This window comes from Cyprinus carpio, chromosome A20, assembly GCF_018340385.1.
Source record: "Cyprinus carpio isolate SPL01 chromosome A20, ASM1834038v1, whole genome shotgun sequence".
NCBI classification, from domain to species: domain Eukaryota; kingdom Metazoa; phylum Chordata; class Actinopteri; order Cypriniformes; family Cyprinidae; genus Cyprinus; species Cyprinus carpio.
The window spans coordinates 5,903,644-5,922,567 of NC_056591.1; the positions used below are offsets into that span (position 1 = coordinate 5,903,644).

Below are 18,924 nucleotides of genomic sequence, written 5' to 3' on the forward strand. Positions count from 1 at the left end.
TGCTTTCATATATTATGGAGAATTTATGTTTTTAGAAATATCTCAGTGCAGTTTGGAAGGACTTAACTAAACTACAAAGAAGTTGGTTCATCATGCTCAGTCATGTTTAATTTCACCACTTCTCCCAACAGACCGGATGTGGTTTGGCAAGAGCAGATAGAGGCGTTCTGTGAAAAAAAAAATACTTTTTATTACCAAAAGTGGCATATAAAAAAAACAACGTAGAAAAATATATATACAAATGACAATCAAAGAGTCAAACAATGGCAAAATTCATGAGCAGAACCCATAACAGTCAGGTGGTAAGATCAAGTTACATCCCATATGTAGGTGCTTCCTCAGCAGGCCGATCCTTAAAATGCTTCACAACAGCAAGTTGAACCTAAGAACAGCCACAGAAACGCTACAGCATTCAAGACACAAGATACACTCAGAATTCACTCTACCATTTTACCCCTTGGCTCCTTTGACAAACTACAACATTCGACAAAATGTTCAGTACAACAAAACTCTGTGTGGGATACTGTATGCTGCAATACACTGCGCTCTGCAACTTAACCATGAAATAAGCAGGGAACACTATCAAAGTTTCAAAAAACTCTTTTCTAAATAGTAATTAGATCAGACTGAAAAAATGAAAAATACAAATTTTTACAAATTGGATAAAATAATTTTTTATCAAAAATTATAACTTGATGAAACTCACTGATTTATCGATACATTGAGGTCATGTGACAATGCAGTATTATTTTCATACTGTTTCACAGTCTCTTTTCAAAGGTGATGTAATTTTTTATGTTAAAATACCTTGTATTCCAGCTATATATGGGTATAAACACATATAAACACACAATCTCAGCTTAATATTACATTGATTCCCTCTGACAATGTGTAAAATACTGTGATGGTATCAAAACATTGCCCAACCAATAGGGTGAGTTTGGGGTGGCACAGTCTAGTTGTCTAAGCAATCCAGGGGTATTGTTTAGGAAACCTGTTTGGAAACTGTCATTATTATCATCCGAACTCCTTTGCTGTTGCTAGTAGCGTAGCAAAAGAGCTTAGGATGCATTTAACCAGGAAGACTACTTTAAAATAGTGCTTTATTCAGTCCGTACTGCACAGTTAGCAATACGCTAGTATTCCATTCCTAACATATCCCTAGATTTCTCCTAGCAGTCATTTTAGTAACATAAATCCAGAGAAAGAATGAAAAAGCCATGTTTAAAACCACAGTGCCACACCCAAACTTTCCAACGTGAGTGAAGGAAATCGGATTCATTTCCTCTGCCAACCCTCACATCCGTATCTTGGTAACAGACCGAGACCTGTTTTTCAATACTGTGGAAACCAACGGACACTTCTGCAGCTTGATTTAGGTAGAGGAAGCACCTGTCTGTGTATCAAAGCAACATTCATTGGTTATGAAATGTCTTCTTAGTTCCTCATATGCTCATCATAGTATCAGCTCAGCCAAAGTGACCTTCACATCTGAAAATCCAGGATTTTTTTTAAAGCAAAGCAAAACATTTTTGAGGACTTTTTTTCGGTTTTTGACCTTTTAGATCCGACTCTTCATCAACCAATGCTTTTTCTCTTCTCTAATAAATGGTCTTCTGATATTTTAGACACTGAGAATCTTGATCCTCTATTACTGGTGGTAACGGTAGGGCTTTGGACAGGGCTCTGAAAGATTGAAGGGTCTGATTTTCGGGATTCCCATCCACAACGTCTAGGCTTCTCTTCGCTCTTTATTTCTTTTTTAACATTTTTAGCCTCTCTTTGTTGCTCTTTCAGTTGTGTCTGTTCCTCTTGGTTGTTGTTGTTGTTGTTGTTGAGGCCATCCGTTGACTCTCCAGACGTGACCATGCACATGTTTGCGCTGACGCTGAAGCGGCGTTTCAGACGAGGAGAGTGATCGAGTGGGATGACCAGGCCGTGCAGCAGGTCACTACAGCTCTTGGACCGTGCCAGTTCCTCCTCCTGCTTCTTCTTCCTCCTCTCGTCTGCTCCGATGGCTCGGATAACATCGGTGTAGTCCTCAACCTTCTCAGACATGAAATCAAAGATGTCGATGACGCCAGAGAGAGGTGGCGGCTTCAAGGCTTTTTTGACTTCTTTTTTTTCCGGTATGTCATCGATGGGCAGCCTGTGGCGTCTCATCCTCCTTTTCTTTAGAACTTTGTGAGCCTCGACCACCATATGCACGTTCCAGCTGAAGAACAGTGACAACCAGGCAAGACCCAGGCAGATCCATAACTGCACGAAGAATCTGTAGAGAGTTGGGTAATCTATATCTGGGTTCACACCTACATGGAGAAACAAAGTGAACTTCCTTTATTCAACGTGACAAGTTATTTTTACACAACATAGAAGCAGTTTTTAATCAGCATAGGTTTATACAGAATCACAATCACAGGAAACAATGCATCATGTTGATGCATCATAAGTTGGTTCACATTTTACAGTGAACAGAATGAAGATGAACCCAAGATATTCGCAACATCTCAAAATTTTGACACCACTGGGTTTAAAGAGTAGGTTTATATTACCAAAGACCACCAAATTTGATGACTACCCACTGTGTATGGAAAATAGTAAGCAGGGTTATTATAGTCATTATATATATATATATATATATATATAGGGTTATTATTATATTATAGTCAACTAAAACCATAAAAAAAGTTACTTAAATTCAGATTTGAGCAATATTCTGTCATTTTCATTTAGTTAAAATTAATTTACTAAAATAACAAAAATTAATCGTTATTTCATTATTCCATTTAACTGAAATAAAATTAATATAAACTATATTTAAAAACAACAAAGAACTAATAAAAATGACATAACCACACAACAAAATAACTCAAATTAATATGAAAATAAAAATAAAATATAACTCAAAATATTACCAAAAAATATAACATTACCTCAATGATACCACAAATAACACTGATAGTAATAATATTGTAAAGACAACATGTTTGCTCATTAAATGTTTAGCTTTTATTTGACATTGCACTGAAAACAAAAATACATTTTTAAAATATTACCAGGAAAACATTTATTTGTTTTAAATGTATATATTTACTTTATTTATAAGGTTAACAGTGTATCTTTTTCAAACCAATGTCAAGATATTAGAAAAGCATTTTCAAAATGATGAAAATGTATTTTCGTACCACTTTTTTCTAAAATATTTTATTCCAAAGCATCTTTATAAAAAACTAGTGCAATACTATTAGTGAGGAAGCAAAAGGCAGTGGTGATGAAACACTGGTTTTCATGCCTTGCTGTTGAATGTATAAAAATAAATTTAGTTATCTTCTTTAACGGGGTCATGAACTGAGAAATCAAAATTCCCTTGATCTTTTGACATTTAAGAGGTCATTGAACTATAAAAACATCCTGTAAGTTTCAGACCTCAAAACTTTCTAATTCGTCTAAAAACAGCTTATATTGAAGCCAATCTGTCACAACGACAGGTTGTAGAATGTGCCACTCTATGATGTAATAGTGTGGCTAAACCCCGCCTCCGCAGAAGATCATCACCACCTGCTTCGACATCACAGACAGTCAAACTCAGCCCAAAGAAAAAACCAAACAATAAAAACAATTATAGAAGAAAACAAAATTCTAAGCAAAAAACAAACGATAAAGATGGCTCTGAAAACAACAAGATGCTGTGTGGTGCTCCGTCAGTAAGAACTTGGTCCTTTGTCCCTTGATTCGTTTACAAACAAAGCACAATTCGACGCAGGATTTCCAGAAAGATTTAAACTAAAAGACGATGCTGTGTGACTACATGGATCAGACAGTAATGTCGTAGGCTGTCAAACAAATAAATATTTAAGCCAATCAAACAAATACATATTTAATCCAAACACAACAATCCGCCACTACTATTCAAACAGAGCATTCTATTACTTTGCAGTCTACAATCCGCCACGGCTATTCAAACAGAGCATTCTAATGAGAGTAGGTCAAAACAGGACAGAAAATAGCCTGTTACTTCTAAATTATGGTGTTTTATGATGTGAAAATCTTGATAACATTATAAGTGGACCCTAGAGAACAGAACGAAAAAAAAACAAAGGCAGTCCATGACCCCTTTAATTTATCATTTTCCACAAGTTTGTGGGCTCCTCACTCACTCACAAAATGTAAAAATCTATTTGCAATGTATAGTTACCTGCTACATAGTCACCAAAACCAACAGTCGTTAAGGTGGTGAAAGAGAAGTACAGGCCGTCTAAGTAAGACCAGTCCTCAAAGCCCATGAATACAAAGGCTGGGAAGATCAAGTGAACCAGGAAACCCCATAAAAGGAATACAACTGTGCAGATGAACTGTACTTTTTTCTGTCGTAAAAGAGAAAACATGAATTGGGATGTTAATAATATTGTTTTTCTTTATAAAAATTGCAGGCTCTGATCATGATATTCTTACCACAGTGAGGCCTCTGTGGAGGAGCACCTGACTTAGGCGCTTTGCCCTGCCACCAAAGAATGTACCCAGCTCACTTATCCAGGTGAGGCAAAGAGGAATGCCACAGAGCCCATACAGGATACAGAATAAACGGCCTCCAGATGTCTTCGGCGCAACATTGCCATAACCTGTAATCATTGAGTAGACAAAGTCTGTGTAAAACATCATTATTCTGCCTAAAGCCAGATCATTGGGTATGGAAACCTTTTGTTCTCCAAAAAATAAAAAAAATAAAAATAAAAATAAAAAACTTTCAATTACCTTTTATTTTTATTCTGTTGTAGAAACAAAAACAGAATTTGCAGATGTAATTCAGAAGAAAACAGTTAGAATTACAAGACATAAACTCATAAAACTGCAAGATATAAATTCACAATTATAAGAAAAAAAACAAATTGTCTGAATTATTTTGCAATTAAAAGTTTATTTCTTGCAATTATGAGTTTGTTTGTTTTTTAATCTCAGAATTGCAAGTAAAAAGGTCTGAGCTGTGTGAATAACCTTTTTAATGATAATGATAATAACAATTTTGGTAATAACCTTTTTTTATTCTTTGGTGGAAACTGGGTATTTCTAAATCCAAGTCTTCTACTGATAATAATGCTATGACATTAAAAGATTTCAGATTTGCTCTTTTTACTAAAATGTAAATCGTTATTTATGAGATTTTATTGTGCTCTAACACGGTCACAAATGTTTATCCATGGATGAATCGACATCATGATGCAAGGTTGAATCACTGTGCCATTTTGCAAATATCATATTGTTGTGGTTTCAATTAGGGATGCACCGATAGGATTTTTGGGGGGCGATACCGATTAAAACAAACACTTATTGGCCGATTCCGATAAAGGGTTGTGATGGTGAGGAAATTTTCCCACAGGTTAATCAACATGTGACAACACCGGTAATACCGGTATCACCGTGAGGGGGCGGGGCTTTCCCTCTTTTTCTCGCTTTCCTTCGCTTTTAAATATTTTGTATAAGCGGCGCAATTTTACTTTCACTTTCAAATAGCTGCAATTCGGCATAAAGCAATTGTTCGTTTTTAGTTCGTTTGAATTTTCCCTATTTTCCTCGCTTACCTTCGCTTTTAAATAGCTTACATGTATAATATATAACCAAATAAATAAGAAACGTAGAACGTTTATTAGAAAAACGAGTAAGAAAGCTTGAAGGCACGGCATACACCTTGATGTCAAATAAAATAAATAAATGACACAAAGTTTAAATAAAGTAAAAATCAGGAAACAATGTTGAAGAAAAATAAATAAGAAACGAATGTTTAAAAAAAATCCAAAATCACTTAGATAAACGGCAAAAGTCAACAGGCTTTTCAAAATCCAAAATATTGCCAAGCAGGCGCTATTGCATTTCGTTTCGAAACTAAATCATCCGCCATCGTCTTGTCTGTCTCACCTCACTCTTCCTGTCAGTCAGCTCGACTCACTCTCCTCACTGGAGAAATGAAATCTGATCTATGATGCGACTGTCCTTCGGCACGCTGAATTAAGCACCCACTTTCAGTTTTTAATTGTAGTGTCTGTTCTTTTACTGAACTAAATGATTTTTATTACTGCAAAAAAATCAAAACGACGGTGGGGATCGGTGTCGCGTGGGCAAGTGACGTAACCGGTGTTGTGGCTTAACACTGGTATCACCATCAGCACCGTCTATCGCTTCCAGCCTAATACCGATACCGATATCACTTCCTCTCTTATTTGAAATGTTGGCATCAAAATAGATAGTATTTTGACCATGTTTTAAATCAGCAAAGTTGAAAAACACCTGCATTAAATTATAATAGCAGTTTTATTGCTGCATCATCAAATAATTTCTAATGAACATGGATTGGATACATTTAACATTCAGTAGGCCTACCTAAATACAACAGAACAAAGATACATATTAAATAATCAGTGCTTTTTAGGTAGGTTTAACAGTTTCCAGGTACAGAAATAAAGTAAACAAATGTAAAATTTCACTTCACTTTATAAATTAAACACATATTAATCCTTCTTTATTGTAACAGGCTTTATTATGATTAATCTTCGAATTTGTTTTTGTATACATTTTAATATTTTTTTTTAAGTTTAAATATGTATTAGATCTCCTTTACTAAGGCGGGACGGGTTTTCTAGTCTACGGAGCTATATGGGTAATGAAAGCATGCACGCAGTTCTTCGCATTTAAAGTTTGTCAGTTTATTAAGCACCCCCTGAAAAGGCATGAGATCTGAATATATTTGTTTAATGTTAGTTGTAATAAGTGTTTTGTGTAATTTGCTGTATGTTGATGACAATGCAACTGAGAGAGAGTGAGTGCACTTCTTATGCTGTGTTATGTTAAGCTCTTATGGTGATTTTTTATTATAAATAAACATAATAAAACATCAGTAAAGTTTTGGGCATCATTCAGATGAGGTCCGCTACACTTATGAAAGTTACAAAAGTTATTTAGTCAAGAATAGTGTGCGATCTTTTGTCATTTGTTATTTAATTAGCTAGCATTAAAGTGCAGACAGCAGTGCTAGGATTATGCAACAGACATTATACAGCTCAGTGCCTTCACGCAATTAATTAATAAACCATCAGTTAGTTGGCCTTTTTCCTTAATTGAGTTGTAAATTGTGGAAAAATCTACCGATAAATATCGGTGGCCGATTCATGGGTGCATCCCTAGTTTCAATATCTCACTTTTCATAAACATCATGTTAAAACTACCTATGGTAGTGATGACTGTGGCAGCAAAAATAACAGCGTTCTCCCAACTCCAGTTGTTGAATTGTTTTTTTCCTGTTACAGTCACACCTTTTCCAGCCGCCACAGCCACAACCTAATGTTGAAACAAAAAACAAAATATTAACTATGTTCTTTCACAATAAATACAAATGAGCATATTTGAACATAGCATGAAATGAGAAGAGAAATAAACAATGTTTGAAAACATCATGAAAGATGATTTCTATGCCTCTCAAATTACATCTTTGAGAAAGACTTTTAAAAAACACACATTAGTATAGAAACCTGTTTCCATCTAAAAAAAAAAAAAAAAGTAAATGTGACTATTTATTGTTAGTCACTACAACAAATATTATCTTTTCTCAAAGTTGTAATATATTTCATGATTGCGTCTTCATCTCATGATTACCCATTTTATTTTTTTTACTCCGAGGCGGAAACAGGCTTCAATACATAAGTCAAAACAACAGGAAAAGAGGAAGAGTGTTTAGTGTTTGTAGAGATATCAGCAAAATAAACCCTTGTCTTCATGTACATAAGTTACAGTCAGCCTATCTCTGTGACTGAAAACATGGCTATTTAAATGGCTAAATTAGCGACTATGCAAACAAACACACCCAGCCCAAATTGACTGAGTGTAGGACATCCCACAGATTCAATCTCCATCTGACTTTACTTACAAGTAAACAACTTTACCACTGAGACAACTTTAAATGTACTTTCCGTTTCAGAAACACATATCTTATAACTATCTTCCAGCTTGATCATGTATATATATCAGTATTTAGCCTACACCACCACAACAACGGTGTTGTCTGTAAACCTGAGGAACAGGTTTTCTTTGCCACATCATGTTACAGGATTCATGACTGACAAATGTTGCAGTACTTATAAAGTACAGTTGTCATGTTAGTAAACCATATACCGTGTCAAAGAAAGAATGCAGAATACCAATACAAACTGAAAAACAACACAGATTTCCATAATAACACTCATGACAAGTGTTAGTTTTAAAAGTTTTTATTAGTCAAGATAATTGTAAAACAAGTACATGCACTAATGGACAGAGCAATGCCATTACTGTATACTGTATATCCTGCATACTGATGTCGTTCATTAAAATAAGTATGACTGAATTAATACTATTGGTGTTTTCAGATGGGGTGAGTTAGTCATTTGCAAAATCATCTTCTCTGGTGACAAATTACAAAAGCTCACAAATCTTTGTGGGTATAGTAAACATCTGTGGTTTCAACTTTTACTTTAGATGTTGATACAAACCAGATAAATGTGTATAAGAACTGGTTTGTTGATTAACCAGATAAATTCATGTCAAATGAATGAGAATAAAATGTTCAGAATCAGAATGAGATGATAAATGAAACTGTTAACTATATGTATTATAATGCATTTACTTTGAATGCATGCTATGTGTGGATAAATATTTGATTTTTAGTTTTTAGATGAGACCTAGAAGTTTTGAAGGTAACCACTTTTGAAAATAGTACCAAAGCGAAAACAACCGCTTGCTTTGTTTTCATATTCGATACATAAAGCACGTGCGCGCGCTCTCTCGTGAGAGTAGTGTGTCTTGCAAAAGCACACTCTGACTTCGCCACTGTTGTTGCCCACGGGGGGAAAAGTCCACAAACTTGGAACAATCGCGCCTCAGTCTTTTTTTAAGGATCGCCAACCTCCAGAGACTTTACACGTTTAGGCAAAAAGTGTTTCAATGCTTTAAACTTACATTAAATTCAGCTGAAAACTTCTTAGTAGTCGCTTGTGTCTGAGAAGCAGTCCTATTATATTGGCAACAACAATGACCGATACTTAAACACTTGGAAAAAACTTCAGAACTTTTTCCCAAGAGCTTCTGGAAATGTTTACTTAAAATCACCAAACTATTTTTCTAAACACCCCTTGAGTAATCAAATTAGCTATACAGCCTACCTTAATTATCCGGTCCAAATCATCCTTATTTAAGCAGGGATATTTCATTAATAACTCGGCAGTGCTGTTTTTATACTCATCCAGAGCTTTATTTAAATTCGGCTCCTCGAGGATCTGAAATATCGCGGCTCCGATGGACAAGTAGAAAATGATGACTGAGGTCAGAATAGGTCCTTTATCTGCCATAATACTTAAGTAGATCCTTCTCTGTGCTCGGTTACATCAAAGTAATAACCACTCCCGGAGTCGCCTAAGTTTTTGGTGGTGTTACTTAAACGTAATGATGCGGGTGAAGAGGAGGAAGTGGAATTCGGAGCCACGCCTGGCTGTAGGTGTGAACGCGAGGAGTGTCCGCCTTGTCTGGCTGTAAACTGAGTGGTTTGGAGGCTGCGATTTTTCTGACATTTTCTTTGGTTTTTGATAGATTTTAGGATTCATTTTAGTTTTGCGCAAAGACACATTCAGTGAAACAACAAACTTACAAACATTAGAAGACGGACAAAGAGATCTTTTCACAGAACTTATCTCTTCTTAGTCATTTTTGTGTTTACCTTTAAGGTTTTTTAAATGAATGTATGAAGTCAGTTCCCCGCTAGTTTACACAGGTGCCCTTGCAGAGTAGACACTGTAGTAATAAAAAAAAAAAAAAAAAGGTTCCAAATGTTTTTTTGTTTTTTTGTTTTTTCTCAGAAATGACACAGAAGAACCATTTTAGGTTTCCTAAAGAACAGTCCAGGGAACGTTTCTTGAAATAATATTTTTTCTACAACATTAAAAAAATTCTAATATAGCCTAACCATCACAATGGCAAAAAAATAAAAAATAAAATAAAAGAAATAAATAAAAACGTTATTTTTATTTTGACTCATCACATGAATGTATATATGAATGTAACATTTTGTTTTGTTATCTACTAAATGCCATACTTCTAAGCACAGGTCCAATTACTTTGGAATCTGTGTATTTACATTTCTTAATTTTTTTCTCTCTTTTGTCTTGATCCCTTTGTTGAGATAAAAGATCTGTGCTAGTTGACCAGATTTCAGTCAAGGCTTTTTTCTACATTTGAAATGATAATCTTAAAAATCAAAAGATAATCCATATAAAAATGAAATAATGTAATAGCGTTTACAAGACGAGTTTACAAGACAGATTTCATACTGAAGTTCTCTTTTTCCTTTTTACTGAATATACTAGTAATAGATATCCATCTTACTGGTTGAATCACATACTAGATCTGTTTTTAAAAGGAAATGCAAGTCAAGGTTTCTTCTCTGTGTGAACGCCGGACACTTAACACCATTCTTCCTATTTAACACCTGAAGAAAGCTATTAAAAGTTTAGGGTTTTTTTTTCATAATATCCTGTGACCTTTTAATAGAAAATGCAGAGGGGCCTCTGTGAATTGAAATTCAGATTCCCAAATCCCAAACAGGAACTCATGCCCACAGTGGAGTGGAAATCCTCCTCCTTTGTAATGGGATGGGGAAGGGGGGCTCTTCGTGCATGCCGGAGCATTGCCTTTGCAGATGTCAAAATATCCTACATTTATTGCATGCTATGTGGCATGTTGTATCTTGTTGCATGGAACTCCAAGCTTTCTGCTTAAAAGGATAGTTCACCCAAAAATGAAGATTGTGTCATCATTTAATCATCCTCATGTTTTCTAAACCCTTCATAAAAGGAAGATTTTTGTTTTGTTTTTGAATTTATTTATTTATTTTTGCCTATACAAATCTTCAAAATCTTTTCATTGGAGTCCTGAAGAAAAAAGAAGAAATACAGGTTTGGGATGACACAAGGGTGAGTAAATAACAACTGAATTTTCATTCTAGAGAAATGAATCTTGATTTGCATTCATATTTTTTTAATGTAAAATACATTGTAATATTTTCCCAGAATATACTGAGCAAGAATGCTTTTGTATACTCATGAAGTTACATATAGTCTGAAAATGTTAGCAACAGTTGTTTTGCTTCATTCAAAACAGAGATTTGCTGAACCATTTAAAGCACACATAAAAATGAAATAACTCCAACACAAGAATTATGTGTCTGTAATAAATGTAGAAAATCGTTTTAGTTCATTTAATTGTTAAACAAGTGTAAACATGTTTAAATTTTATTAAAATAATTTAAACAATATTGATTTGGTTTACAATTTTCAAACCATTCTAAATGATGCTTCCAAATGATTACACATTATTATCTTTAAATCCAGCTAGATAATATTACCTTGGTAACTTATTTAACTTATTTAAAGTACAATTCACAATAATGTTCAATATGTTCAACATCAGGCTGTTTTTTTTTTTTTTTTTTTGAGCCCTTTTTATTTATTTATTTTATTTATTTTGTGATTTACAGCCGTTGTTAAAAAATATCATTGCTACTTCAGAGACAGTTATAACAGACATGGTCACTACATGGAAACAAGGAACAAATATAACAGAGCACCAGAAGTGATTTCACTCTCATCTGCAATAAGTTTCTTAACACAGGAAAAGTTGGATGTTGAACACAGAGTCTCTTTAGAAGTGAGGTATTTACAAAGATATTAAATAAAAAGTACTGGTGCGTCTTCGGTTTCATTGAATTTAGTGTAATTCAGAGCCTTTCTCCATCTGTTGGGGTGCCAAATATCCTGACCCACTCACGTCATCCAGAGGTTCCTGTTTTATTGTGATGGAAATTTTGGATGGGAGGGGCTCTCCTGACAAAAAAGTGTCCAAGGAATGAGGTTTGTCCTGTGCCAGCGTGCAGATGGATGCATGGGATGCCAGTAGCATTTTCAGCTGCTCTTTCTCCCGTTGCAGGCAGCTCACCTGTTTCTGCAGCATGACCTGCTCCATGTGCAGGCGCTCAGTCTCCTGAAAACAAATTCACAGCTGGATCCCATTAGCATGGGCTGCTGGTTATCACGTAACAGTACCAGATTCCCCGAAGCAGAGTGTACTTCATTCTTAAAAATAAGGGGTGCTAAACATAGCAATACCATAGAAGATCCATTTTAGGTTCCCGAAGGAATCTTTAAGTGAACAGTTTCTTAGTTTAAAGAACATTTTTATATTCTTAAGTATTTCTGGACCCACTTTATATTAAGTAGACTCAACTACTATGTACTACTAATCCTAACCCTACACTTTGGTGGTTTGGGTAGGTTTAAGGGTGGGTTAAGGTGTAAGGGATGGGTCAACAGTGTAATTATAAATACAGAAATTAATTACAGATGTAATTACATTCAGATATTTTTAAAATATAAGTACAATGTAAAAACATTTATGTACACAATAAGTGCATTGTACCAAATTATTCATTTTGAAAGTAAGTATATAGTAGTCAAGGCCACTCTTTCCATAATAATGCAATGGAGAGTTTCCATTGATGTTAAATGAATAGTTCGTTCACAAATGGGTGCTGTGTGAATGAGAATCATAAAAACATCACAATACTCTACAAGTAAACCATGTGTCTCCGTTGAATTAGTTAACATCTGTAGTGAAAAGCTGCATGTTTGTATGAAACAAATCCATCGAGGCGTTGCTTCTGGACAAAAATAAATAAATAAAAAACAGTCTATAATCCATAATTATGCTTCCTCCAGTGAAAAAGTCTATCTTCTGCTGTCCTCTCACATCAAAATTCACCATTTTGTTTAGTACTGTTTTGGACTGTTTTCACTTGTAAACACTTGATTTGTGCAGATTTCTCTCCTGATTCAGACGAGATGACTTTTTCAATGGAGAAAGCAATATTATGGATAGAGGAATTTTAGCTGGAAGCAACAATTTGTAGTAAATAAATGTCTTAATGATAGATTTGTTTCTTACAAACATGCAGCTTTTAACTTCACAGGACATTAACTGATGGACTGGAATGGTGTGGATGACTTTTGGATTATTGTGATGTTTTTATCAGCTGTTTGGACTCTCATACTGACGGCACCCATTCACTGCAGAGGAACCATTGGTGATTAAGTTAATTAATGCTAAATATCTCTAAATCTGTTCCCATGCAGAAACAGACTCATCTACATCTTGGATGGCCTGAAGATGAGTACATCTGAGTGAACTATTCCTTTAAAGGTTCTTCAGGGAATCACTGATGCCAATAAACAACCTGTTTTTGAGAGTGTGACTGTCCATTCTTGTTTCGATTTCCCAACTGAAATTATGAAAACATTCATTTATGTGATTCAGGGTGATTCAGTCAATCAGTCTCCAGTTAAAACTTGACAAACAAGAAAGGTGCACCACCCTGAACACAGTATGAAAATAAAATGGCAGTAAAGCCCTATTATTCACCTCCTGAAGAAGGTCAATAAGTTCTCGTCTGCGGTTGCGGCATTTGGCAGCAGCCATTTTGTTACGCTCTCTTCTCCGTCTTATCTTCTCCTCTTCATCTGGAGTGAGCTAATGATGAAGCAATATAAAAAAACTAAAATAACATATTTATCTCTGTCTTTACTTTATTGATCTGTTGTTACCTTTTAAAGATTAATGCAGTTATAGAGAGAGGTCACACTGGAAAGTGTTGTATCTCAGTACAAGCTGCACAAATGTGTGTTTTAGATTCTGATTAATTCAATATATGAATATCATCATATTTTGCTATAGCCTTATAACACCCATTCAGGCCATCTATATAATCATTTTTCATTTCAAAAGTTGAGCAGGACGAGCATTTTTGGAAAAACTGCAGTCATTTATTATTTATTAATGACAATATGTGTTGCCAAAAACATTTATATTTGACATTTTTGCTATTTTATGTGTTTATTTTATGCATAAGTCTATACAGAAATAATAATGTGTTGTATTTGAAGTATATTTACCTGTATATTTCTTCTGAAGCTTTCTCTCTGGTTTGCTGAAGGTTCACTGGTCTGGTGCAGACTCTCACTGGGCATCACTGGCTCGATTATCCAGCGCAGCTCTCGTCTCGATGGGACTGCATTGACAGTGGCGATAAAAGGACTTTTGGATATCTGCATTTCGACCTGGCTGAAAAAGAAAAAGAAAAAAAATGCGTTAAATTAAATTAAATTAGATCAAATGCAAAATCCTGCGTTTGTACGTAGGTTTATGTGCTTGTATTAAATGGTTAAAACATGCGAATTCGTTGTCCTTAAACATAATTAGTCTACTCGCCTGATGGAATTGGAGATACCGCCTCCAGAGATGCAATTTCGTTCAGTTGCGTTCATTCCAAAAATCTCCAAACTGAATGGTATTTTGCCATGGATTTTTCCTGGTTGAGGTGTAGGCTATTAGTCCCGATGTTGAAATTCCAGTTCCACCCATGCACCTCTCAATCAGTGCAGCAACAGGCATTCACTGGCCTAGTATTGTAATCATTTGAATGACGAATGTCTCCTTAAAAGGGCAATTGCGTCAGAGCGCAAGCGTTTGATGGATGTGGAATTACCTACTGTGAGTTACGTCACGTGTTTCCACGCACTAGCGGCACTCATCCATCAGGATAGATACACATGCTCCATCAGTGTCTTATATACTGTTATTAAACTTAGTCAACATTATTTCATAAATTTTAATTTGATTAGTATGTGATGCAGAATAGAATAAATAAAACATTATTAGTTTGAATTCTATTGTATTTATAAAACATCTTGCTTGTTTTATCTGCTCTCTATTTCTTTCCCAACAGGGTTAAAAAGAGAAATTCTAGAATAAATATATGTATATATTTAATTTCTATTGATATTTTCTAAAAACTTTATGATTATGAGAAACTGTAGAAATGAGTCTTTGTTCAAAGCTGATACGCTGTCACATTTCCTAATGTTTTTAAATCATAGGCCTATTTGAAGTGCATTGTTATGACTAACTGCATCTGACGAACATGTTTCTTTAAACCATTAGCATGCAGCAGGGCTTGGGTTTATAAGTTCTATATAATAGCCATGCTGGAGTTAATGAGCAAAAGCACAGAGTGTTCTTAGACTAAACACCCCGAGACCTACGCCTGCATCTGTGAGCTCTTGAGTGTGTTTATGTATGTATGTGTGTGTGTGTGTGTGTGTGTGTGTGTGTGTGTGTTTATGTGTGCATTTAGCAGGGAACAGCATGTGCTCGGCCACACTACCGCAGTTGTGTAGGAGTGAATGTCACACAAGAATATTCTCCAAGGCTCAGTATTATCACAGCTCAGATGACATTTTCTTGCTCGATAGCCTTTCAGAGATTCTACTTAACTACCTTACCTTCAGACTGAGATGCATTTCACACAAGACTAAGATTTTTTTTACATGATTAGTTTATACAGCTGTCCATACTGTATATGCTGTTCCGCTTTAAACTGTGTCTTATTTTAATGGACACACCAAAGCATATTGAGACTAGTTACTGTGCTGTTTGTTAAAGACATGCTGATATAATGAAAGAGTGTGTGGGACCAAAGGACGCATTATATGTGAAAGAGATCCTAATTAACCCACAAAGAGCACGAGAGGCCGGATATGTGAGTAGGCATAAGAGCAGACACAAGTAACAAAAACTGGATAGATGAAGATAATGGAAAAACAAGATGAAGAGAAAAGGGAAATGGTGTTGTTCTTCATCCGTGCTTATAGGCCTGCTTGTAGCTCATTCGATTCTTAGCACGAATACAACAATTAAACACTAATGCAAAACCTGCATTCAACCTGTCGCTTGGCAACACCACCAGCTCTCAATAACATAGTAACACTGCAGTCTCTGTCCATATATCTTGGCTGTGTTCCATCAAACATGTGACAAGATGCAGCTGAATAGTGCTGGTAACCACAAATAATGTGAATCAAACAGGTTTTTATTCCATCAAAATTATATTTATGCATTTGCCAGACACGTTTAATCAACATTTAATCAATTCATCCAATCCCTAGCTGGGACTCACACTCATGACCTTGGCAGAACTAGCACTGTGTTCTACTGTTTGATAAAACATAACACAAATACACAGTATCAGTATGGAATCAAACTCATAAAACACTGCACATTTAGATTCGATTTACTCTTAGGGAGTCAGTGGTTAAAGGTTTGGGCTAATAATTCAAAAGTAGCTGATTGAGTCCTCGGAGAGGGTGAGTTATTAACTTGATATTTTAACTGAATTACTGGAATTTTAATTTTTTTTATCCATTTGAGCATGACACTTGGCTGTCAGAATAACAAAGTGCCTGTATTGGTTTAGATTGAAAAAAGTGCAAGCAAATGAAGTATGGGTATTATGTAAAACCTTCACTCAGTTAAAATCAAACTGTATATAGCCAAATTTACTTAAGTGAACATGATCCACATTTAACTGTACTTATTTAAGTATTTAAAAGTAAATGCAAATGTTTTTTTCTTTGTTTGGAAATGAACTGATGAAATCAACTTAAAGTACCTTTCATGCAATTTATAAACCAGTTCATAATGCAACTTAATTCATCACATTTTTATTATGTGTCCAAGACAAAACACCTTTCAGACATTCTTTTGACTTTTTCTTGTCGGGTTGCTGTAAAAGATTTTTGTCAGATGCTGGATTTGCACAGAGACCAGAAACCTCATGATATGAGAACAATTGAAACCTGAGTCTGTGCCTTAAAATGCTCAACCAATCGGAACAATGTCCTAATGATCATCAGTGGAGCCTGAAATGTGACATGTAGAATGCAAATGATAGCACTTAATGTATTTACATTCTTTGAGTTTTAACATCTCATCGCTCTTAAACTGTTAATCTGACAGTTATTAGCGGACTGCATTTAATGATCGCTCCTATCAGTGGAACCAGAAGTGGGAAGTCAGAATCAGAAGTGGGATTTGAACCCATACCTCCATTCAGAGACCAAAATCCTCATGTCCTGAGAAGACTGAAAGCACCTGAGTGCAGCACCTGGGATCGCACTGCAATTCTGAGACTTAACGCTGCTTTGTTGATCAGTCATAACTGTGGAGTCTGTCAATGCAAATATGTAAAATGCAAATTATAGCACTTAATGCATTTACATTCTTTTGAGTGTTGAATTTTTGTCTACTCACTCTAAAATGTTTTTATCACAAGAGGGATTTGAACTAACACCTCCATTTAGAGAGACCAGAATCCTCTTTTCCTGAGAAGATTGCAAGACCTTGAGTCTGGTGCCTTAAAACACTCTGCCATTGCTTGCTCTATGAGTCCAAACAGTGGAGCCTTTAATATGGAATGACAGTCATAGTACTTAATGCATTTACATTCTTTGAGGTTTCATTTCTTGTCTAGTCACTCTAAATTGTCAGTAGTGGGATTTCATCCCAGTTCTCCATTTAGAGACCAGAAACCTCATGTACAGAAAAAATCCTTGAGTCTGATGCCTTCAACCACTTGGTCATCCTGACTCCTGATGCAAGTTATTTGATGATCTGTCCTATCAGCGTGCCCTGTGGTACTGTGTTGCATGCAAATTATACATTTGCTTATACATCTCATACATGACACTCTAAAAGCTTACTGTCAAGAACCCACAGCTTCATCCAAAGACCAGAAACCTCATGTCCTGAAAAGGTTGGAAATCCTTGAGGCTGGCACCTTAGCCATTCTGAAAACTGATTCAGGTTATCTGATGAGCCGTCTTATCGGTGGAGCCTGCTTTTTGGTATGATGTTGAACGCAAATGACACATCTGCATTCACATTCTTTTGAGTTTTGACTTTTTATTTAATCACTTTAAAAGGATCTTCTCAAAAGTGGGATTTGAACCTACACCTCCTTTCGGAGACCAGAAGCCTGCACTAGACTCTTGCTGTTTGAATTTCAAAGTACTTTTGAAGGCTGTCGTTTTGTAAGGGGTTTATCTGCTGTGGTATACCACACTTTATCTTGAAAGGGCATATGAGTGTCCTTTACAAGAGGACAATACAGGTGGAAAAGGAATCAGAATGTATTGTGCATGCTGTGTCAGCATGTTTACATCACGCATCATAGCCTACATTAAAAAGATTTAGCCAATGATTCTCTTTCTGAAGTAAACTGCTCTTTCTGTCAGCTTCTTAACGGAAAACACCACTCCCTTATTTTGGTGCAGTCACATGTGCGCAAGAATTTTGCTCAATAAAAATGTGTTATTATTCATTCATCTTTTGTATGCGTCTTTCAGATTTGGCCTGGTTTTACTTTGATACTGTCATGATATTTTAAAGTTTTATTCCAAAGATTGCATTATTTTAACACCTAAATAAAATATTTCTCAAAAGTTGCAGTTTTGACTGGTTTTTGTATTCATGTTGGCATTTTCACAACATTTCTAAAGTGTTTACTGAGGTTACATTATTTTATTATTTATATATATATATATTTTTTTTTTTTTTTTTTTGGCTGGGGGGGGGGGGGGGTTTAAAACATTGTATTTTAGTGGCACAAAGTTTTGAACAGTTGTGAAAATGTTTTGTTTTTGTGGGGTTAGGCAGCTGCCTTTAGATATGACAACCAGGCCCATTTTTCTCTACTCATGGCTTTTTTCTTTTTCTTTTGGTTTTCATTGACAAATATATATGTGTGTGTGTGTGTGTGTGTGTGTGTGTGTGTGTGTGTGTGTGTGTGTGTGTGTTGTGTGTGTGTGTGTGTGTTTTAAATGCATTACTTCAAATTTGAAGAATAAAATTCTGCTTGAGAAAAAAAAGAGTATTGACCTGAATCGCTGAACCAGTGCAACAGGTGGCGCTAATGCGCCCGTCTTTCATGCGGAAGAGTAAAAGGAATGCGATGACGTGATACGC

General features: G+C 35.4%; 2 protein-coding genes across 5 annotated transcripts; both read right to left on the bottom strand.

The window, feature by feature from the left end:
• Positions 1 to 170: 170 nt before the first annotated feature.
• LOC109104642 (potassium channel subfamily K member 5-like) lies at positions 171 to 9,520 on the bottom strand. Of its 2 annotated transcripts, XM_019117916.2 has the most exons (5): positions 9,183 to 9,520; positions 7,215 to 7,326; positions 4,453 to 4,619; positions 4,196 to 4,364; positions 171 to 2,309 (listed from the first exon to the last, which is right to left on the bottom strand). In XM_019117916.2, exons 1-5 carry the CDS (start codon positions 9,366 to 9,368, stop codon positions 1,579 to 1,581), a joined length of 1,365 nt encoding a protein of 454 aa, XP_018973461.1. In that variant the 5' UTR covers positions 9,369 to 9,520; the 3' UTR covers positions 171 to 1,578. The 2 variants fall into 2 exon arrangements, with proteins under 2 accessions (XP_018973461.1, XP_042633391.1); XM_042777457.1 differs by lacking the exons at positions 7,215 to 7,326; positions 9,183 to 9,520 and adding an exon at positions 4,753 to 4,849.
• A 1,059-nt stretch (positions 9,521 to 10,579) lies between these two features.
• fosl2l (fos-like antigen 2 like) lies at positions 10,580 to 14,568 on the bottom strand. Of its 3 annotated transcripts, none has more exons than XM_019117918.2 (4): positions 14,332 to 14,550; positions 14,016 to 14,180; positions 13,486 to 13,593; positions 10,580 to 12,051 (listed from the first exon to the last, which is right to left on the bottom strand). In XM_019117918.2, the coding sequence occupies exons 2-4, from the start codon at positions 14,172 to 14,174 to the stop codon at positions 11,779 to 11,781; spliced, it is 540 nt and encodes a 179-aa protein (XP_018973463.2). In that variant the 5' UTR covers positions 14,175 to 14,180; positions 14,332 to 14,550; the 3' UTR covers positions 10,580 to 11,778. The 3 variants fall into 3 exon arrangements, with proteins under 3 accessions (XP_018973463.2, XP_042633392.1, XP_042633394.1); XM_042777458.1 differs by having other exon boundaries at positions 14,016 to 14,184; XM_042777460.1 differs by lacking the exon at positions 13,486 to 13,593 and having other exon boundaries at positions 14,016 to 14,184; positions 14,332 to 14,568.
• Between the last annotated feature and the right edge of the window lie 4,356 nt (positions 14,569 to 18,924).

Coding starts and splice junctions, on each gene's coding strand:
- LOC109104642 (XM_019117916.2), bottom strand. CDS start 9,368: ATGGCAGATAAAGGACCTATTCTGACCTCAGTCATCATTTTCTACTTG. Junction 4,620..7,214: donor CACAGTCATCACTACCATAG/GTAGTTTTAACA, acceptor CAATGATTACAG/GTTATGGCAATGTTGCGCCG. Junction 2,310..4,195: donor TTTTGGTGACTATGTAGCAG/GTAACTATACAT, acceptor TTCTCCATGTAG/GTGTGAACCCAGATATAGAT.
- fosl2l (XM_042777458.1), bottom strand. CDS start 14,387: ATGAACGCAACTGAACGAAATTGCATCTCTGGAGGCGGTATCTCCAAT. Junction 14,185..14,331: donor GGTATCTCCAATTCCATCAG/GCGAGTAGACTA, acceptor TTTCTTTTTCAG/CCAGGTCGAAATGCAGATAT. Junction 12,052..13,485: donor TTATTGACCTTCTTCAGGAG/GTGAATAATAGG, acceptor ATTTGTTTTCAG/GAGACTGAGCGCCTGCACAT.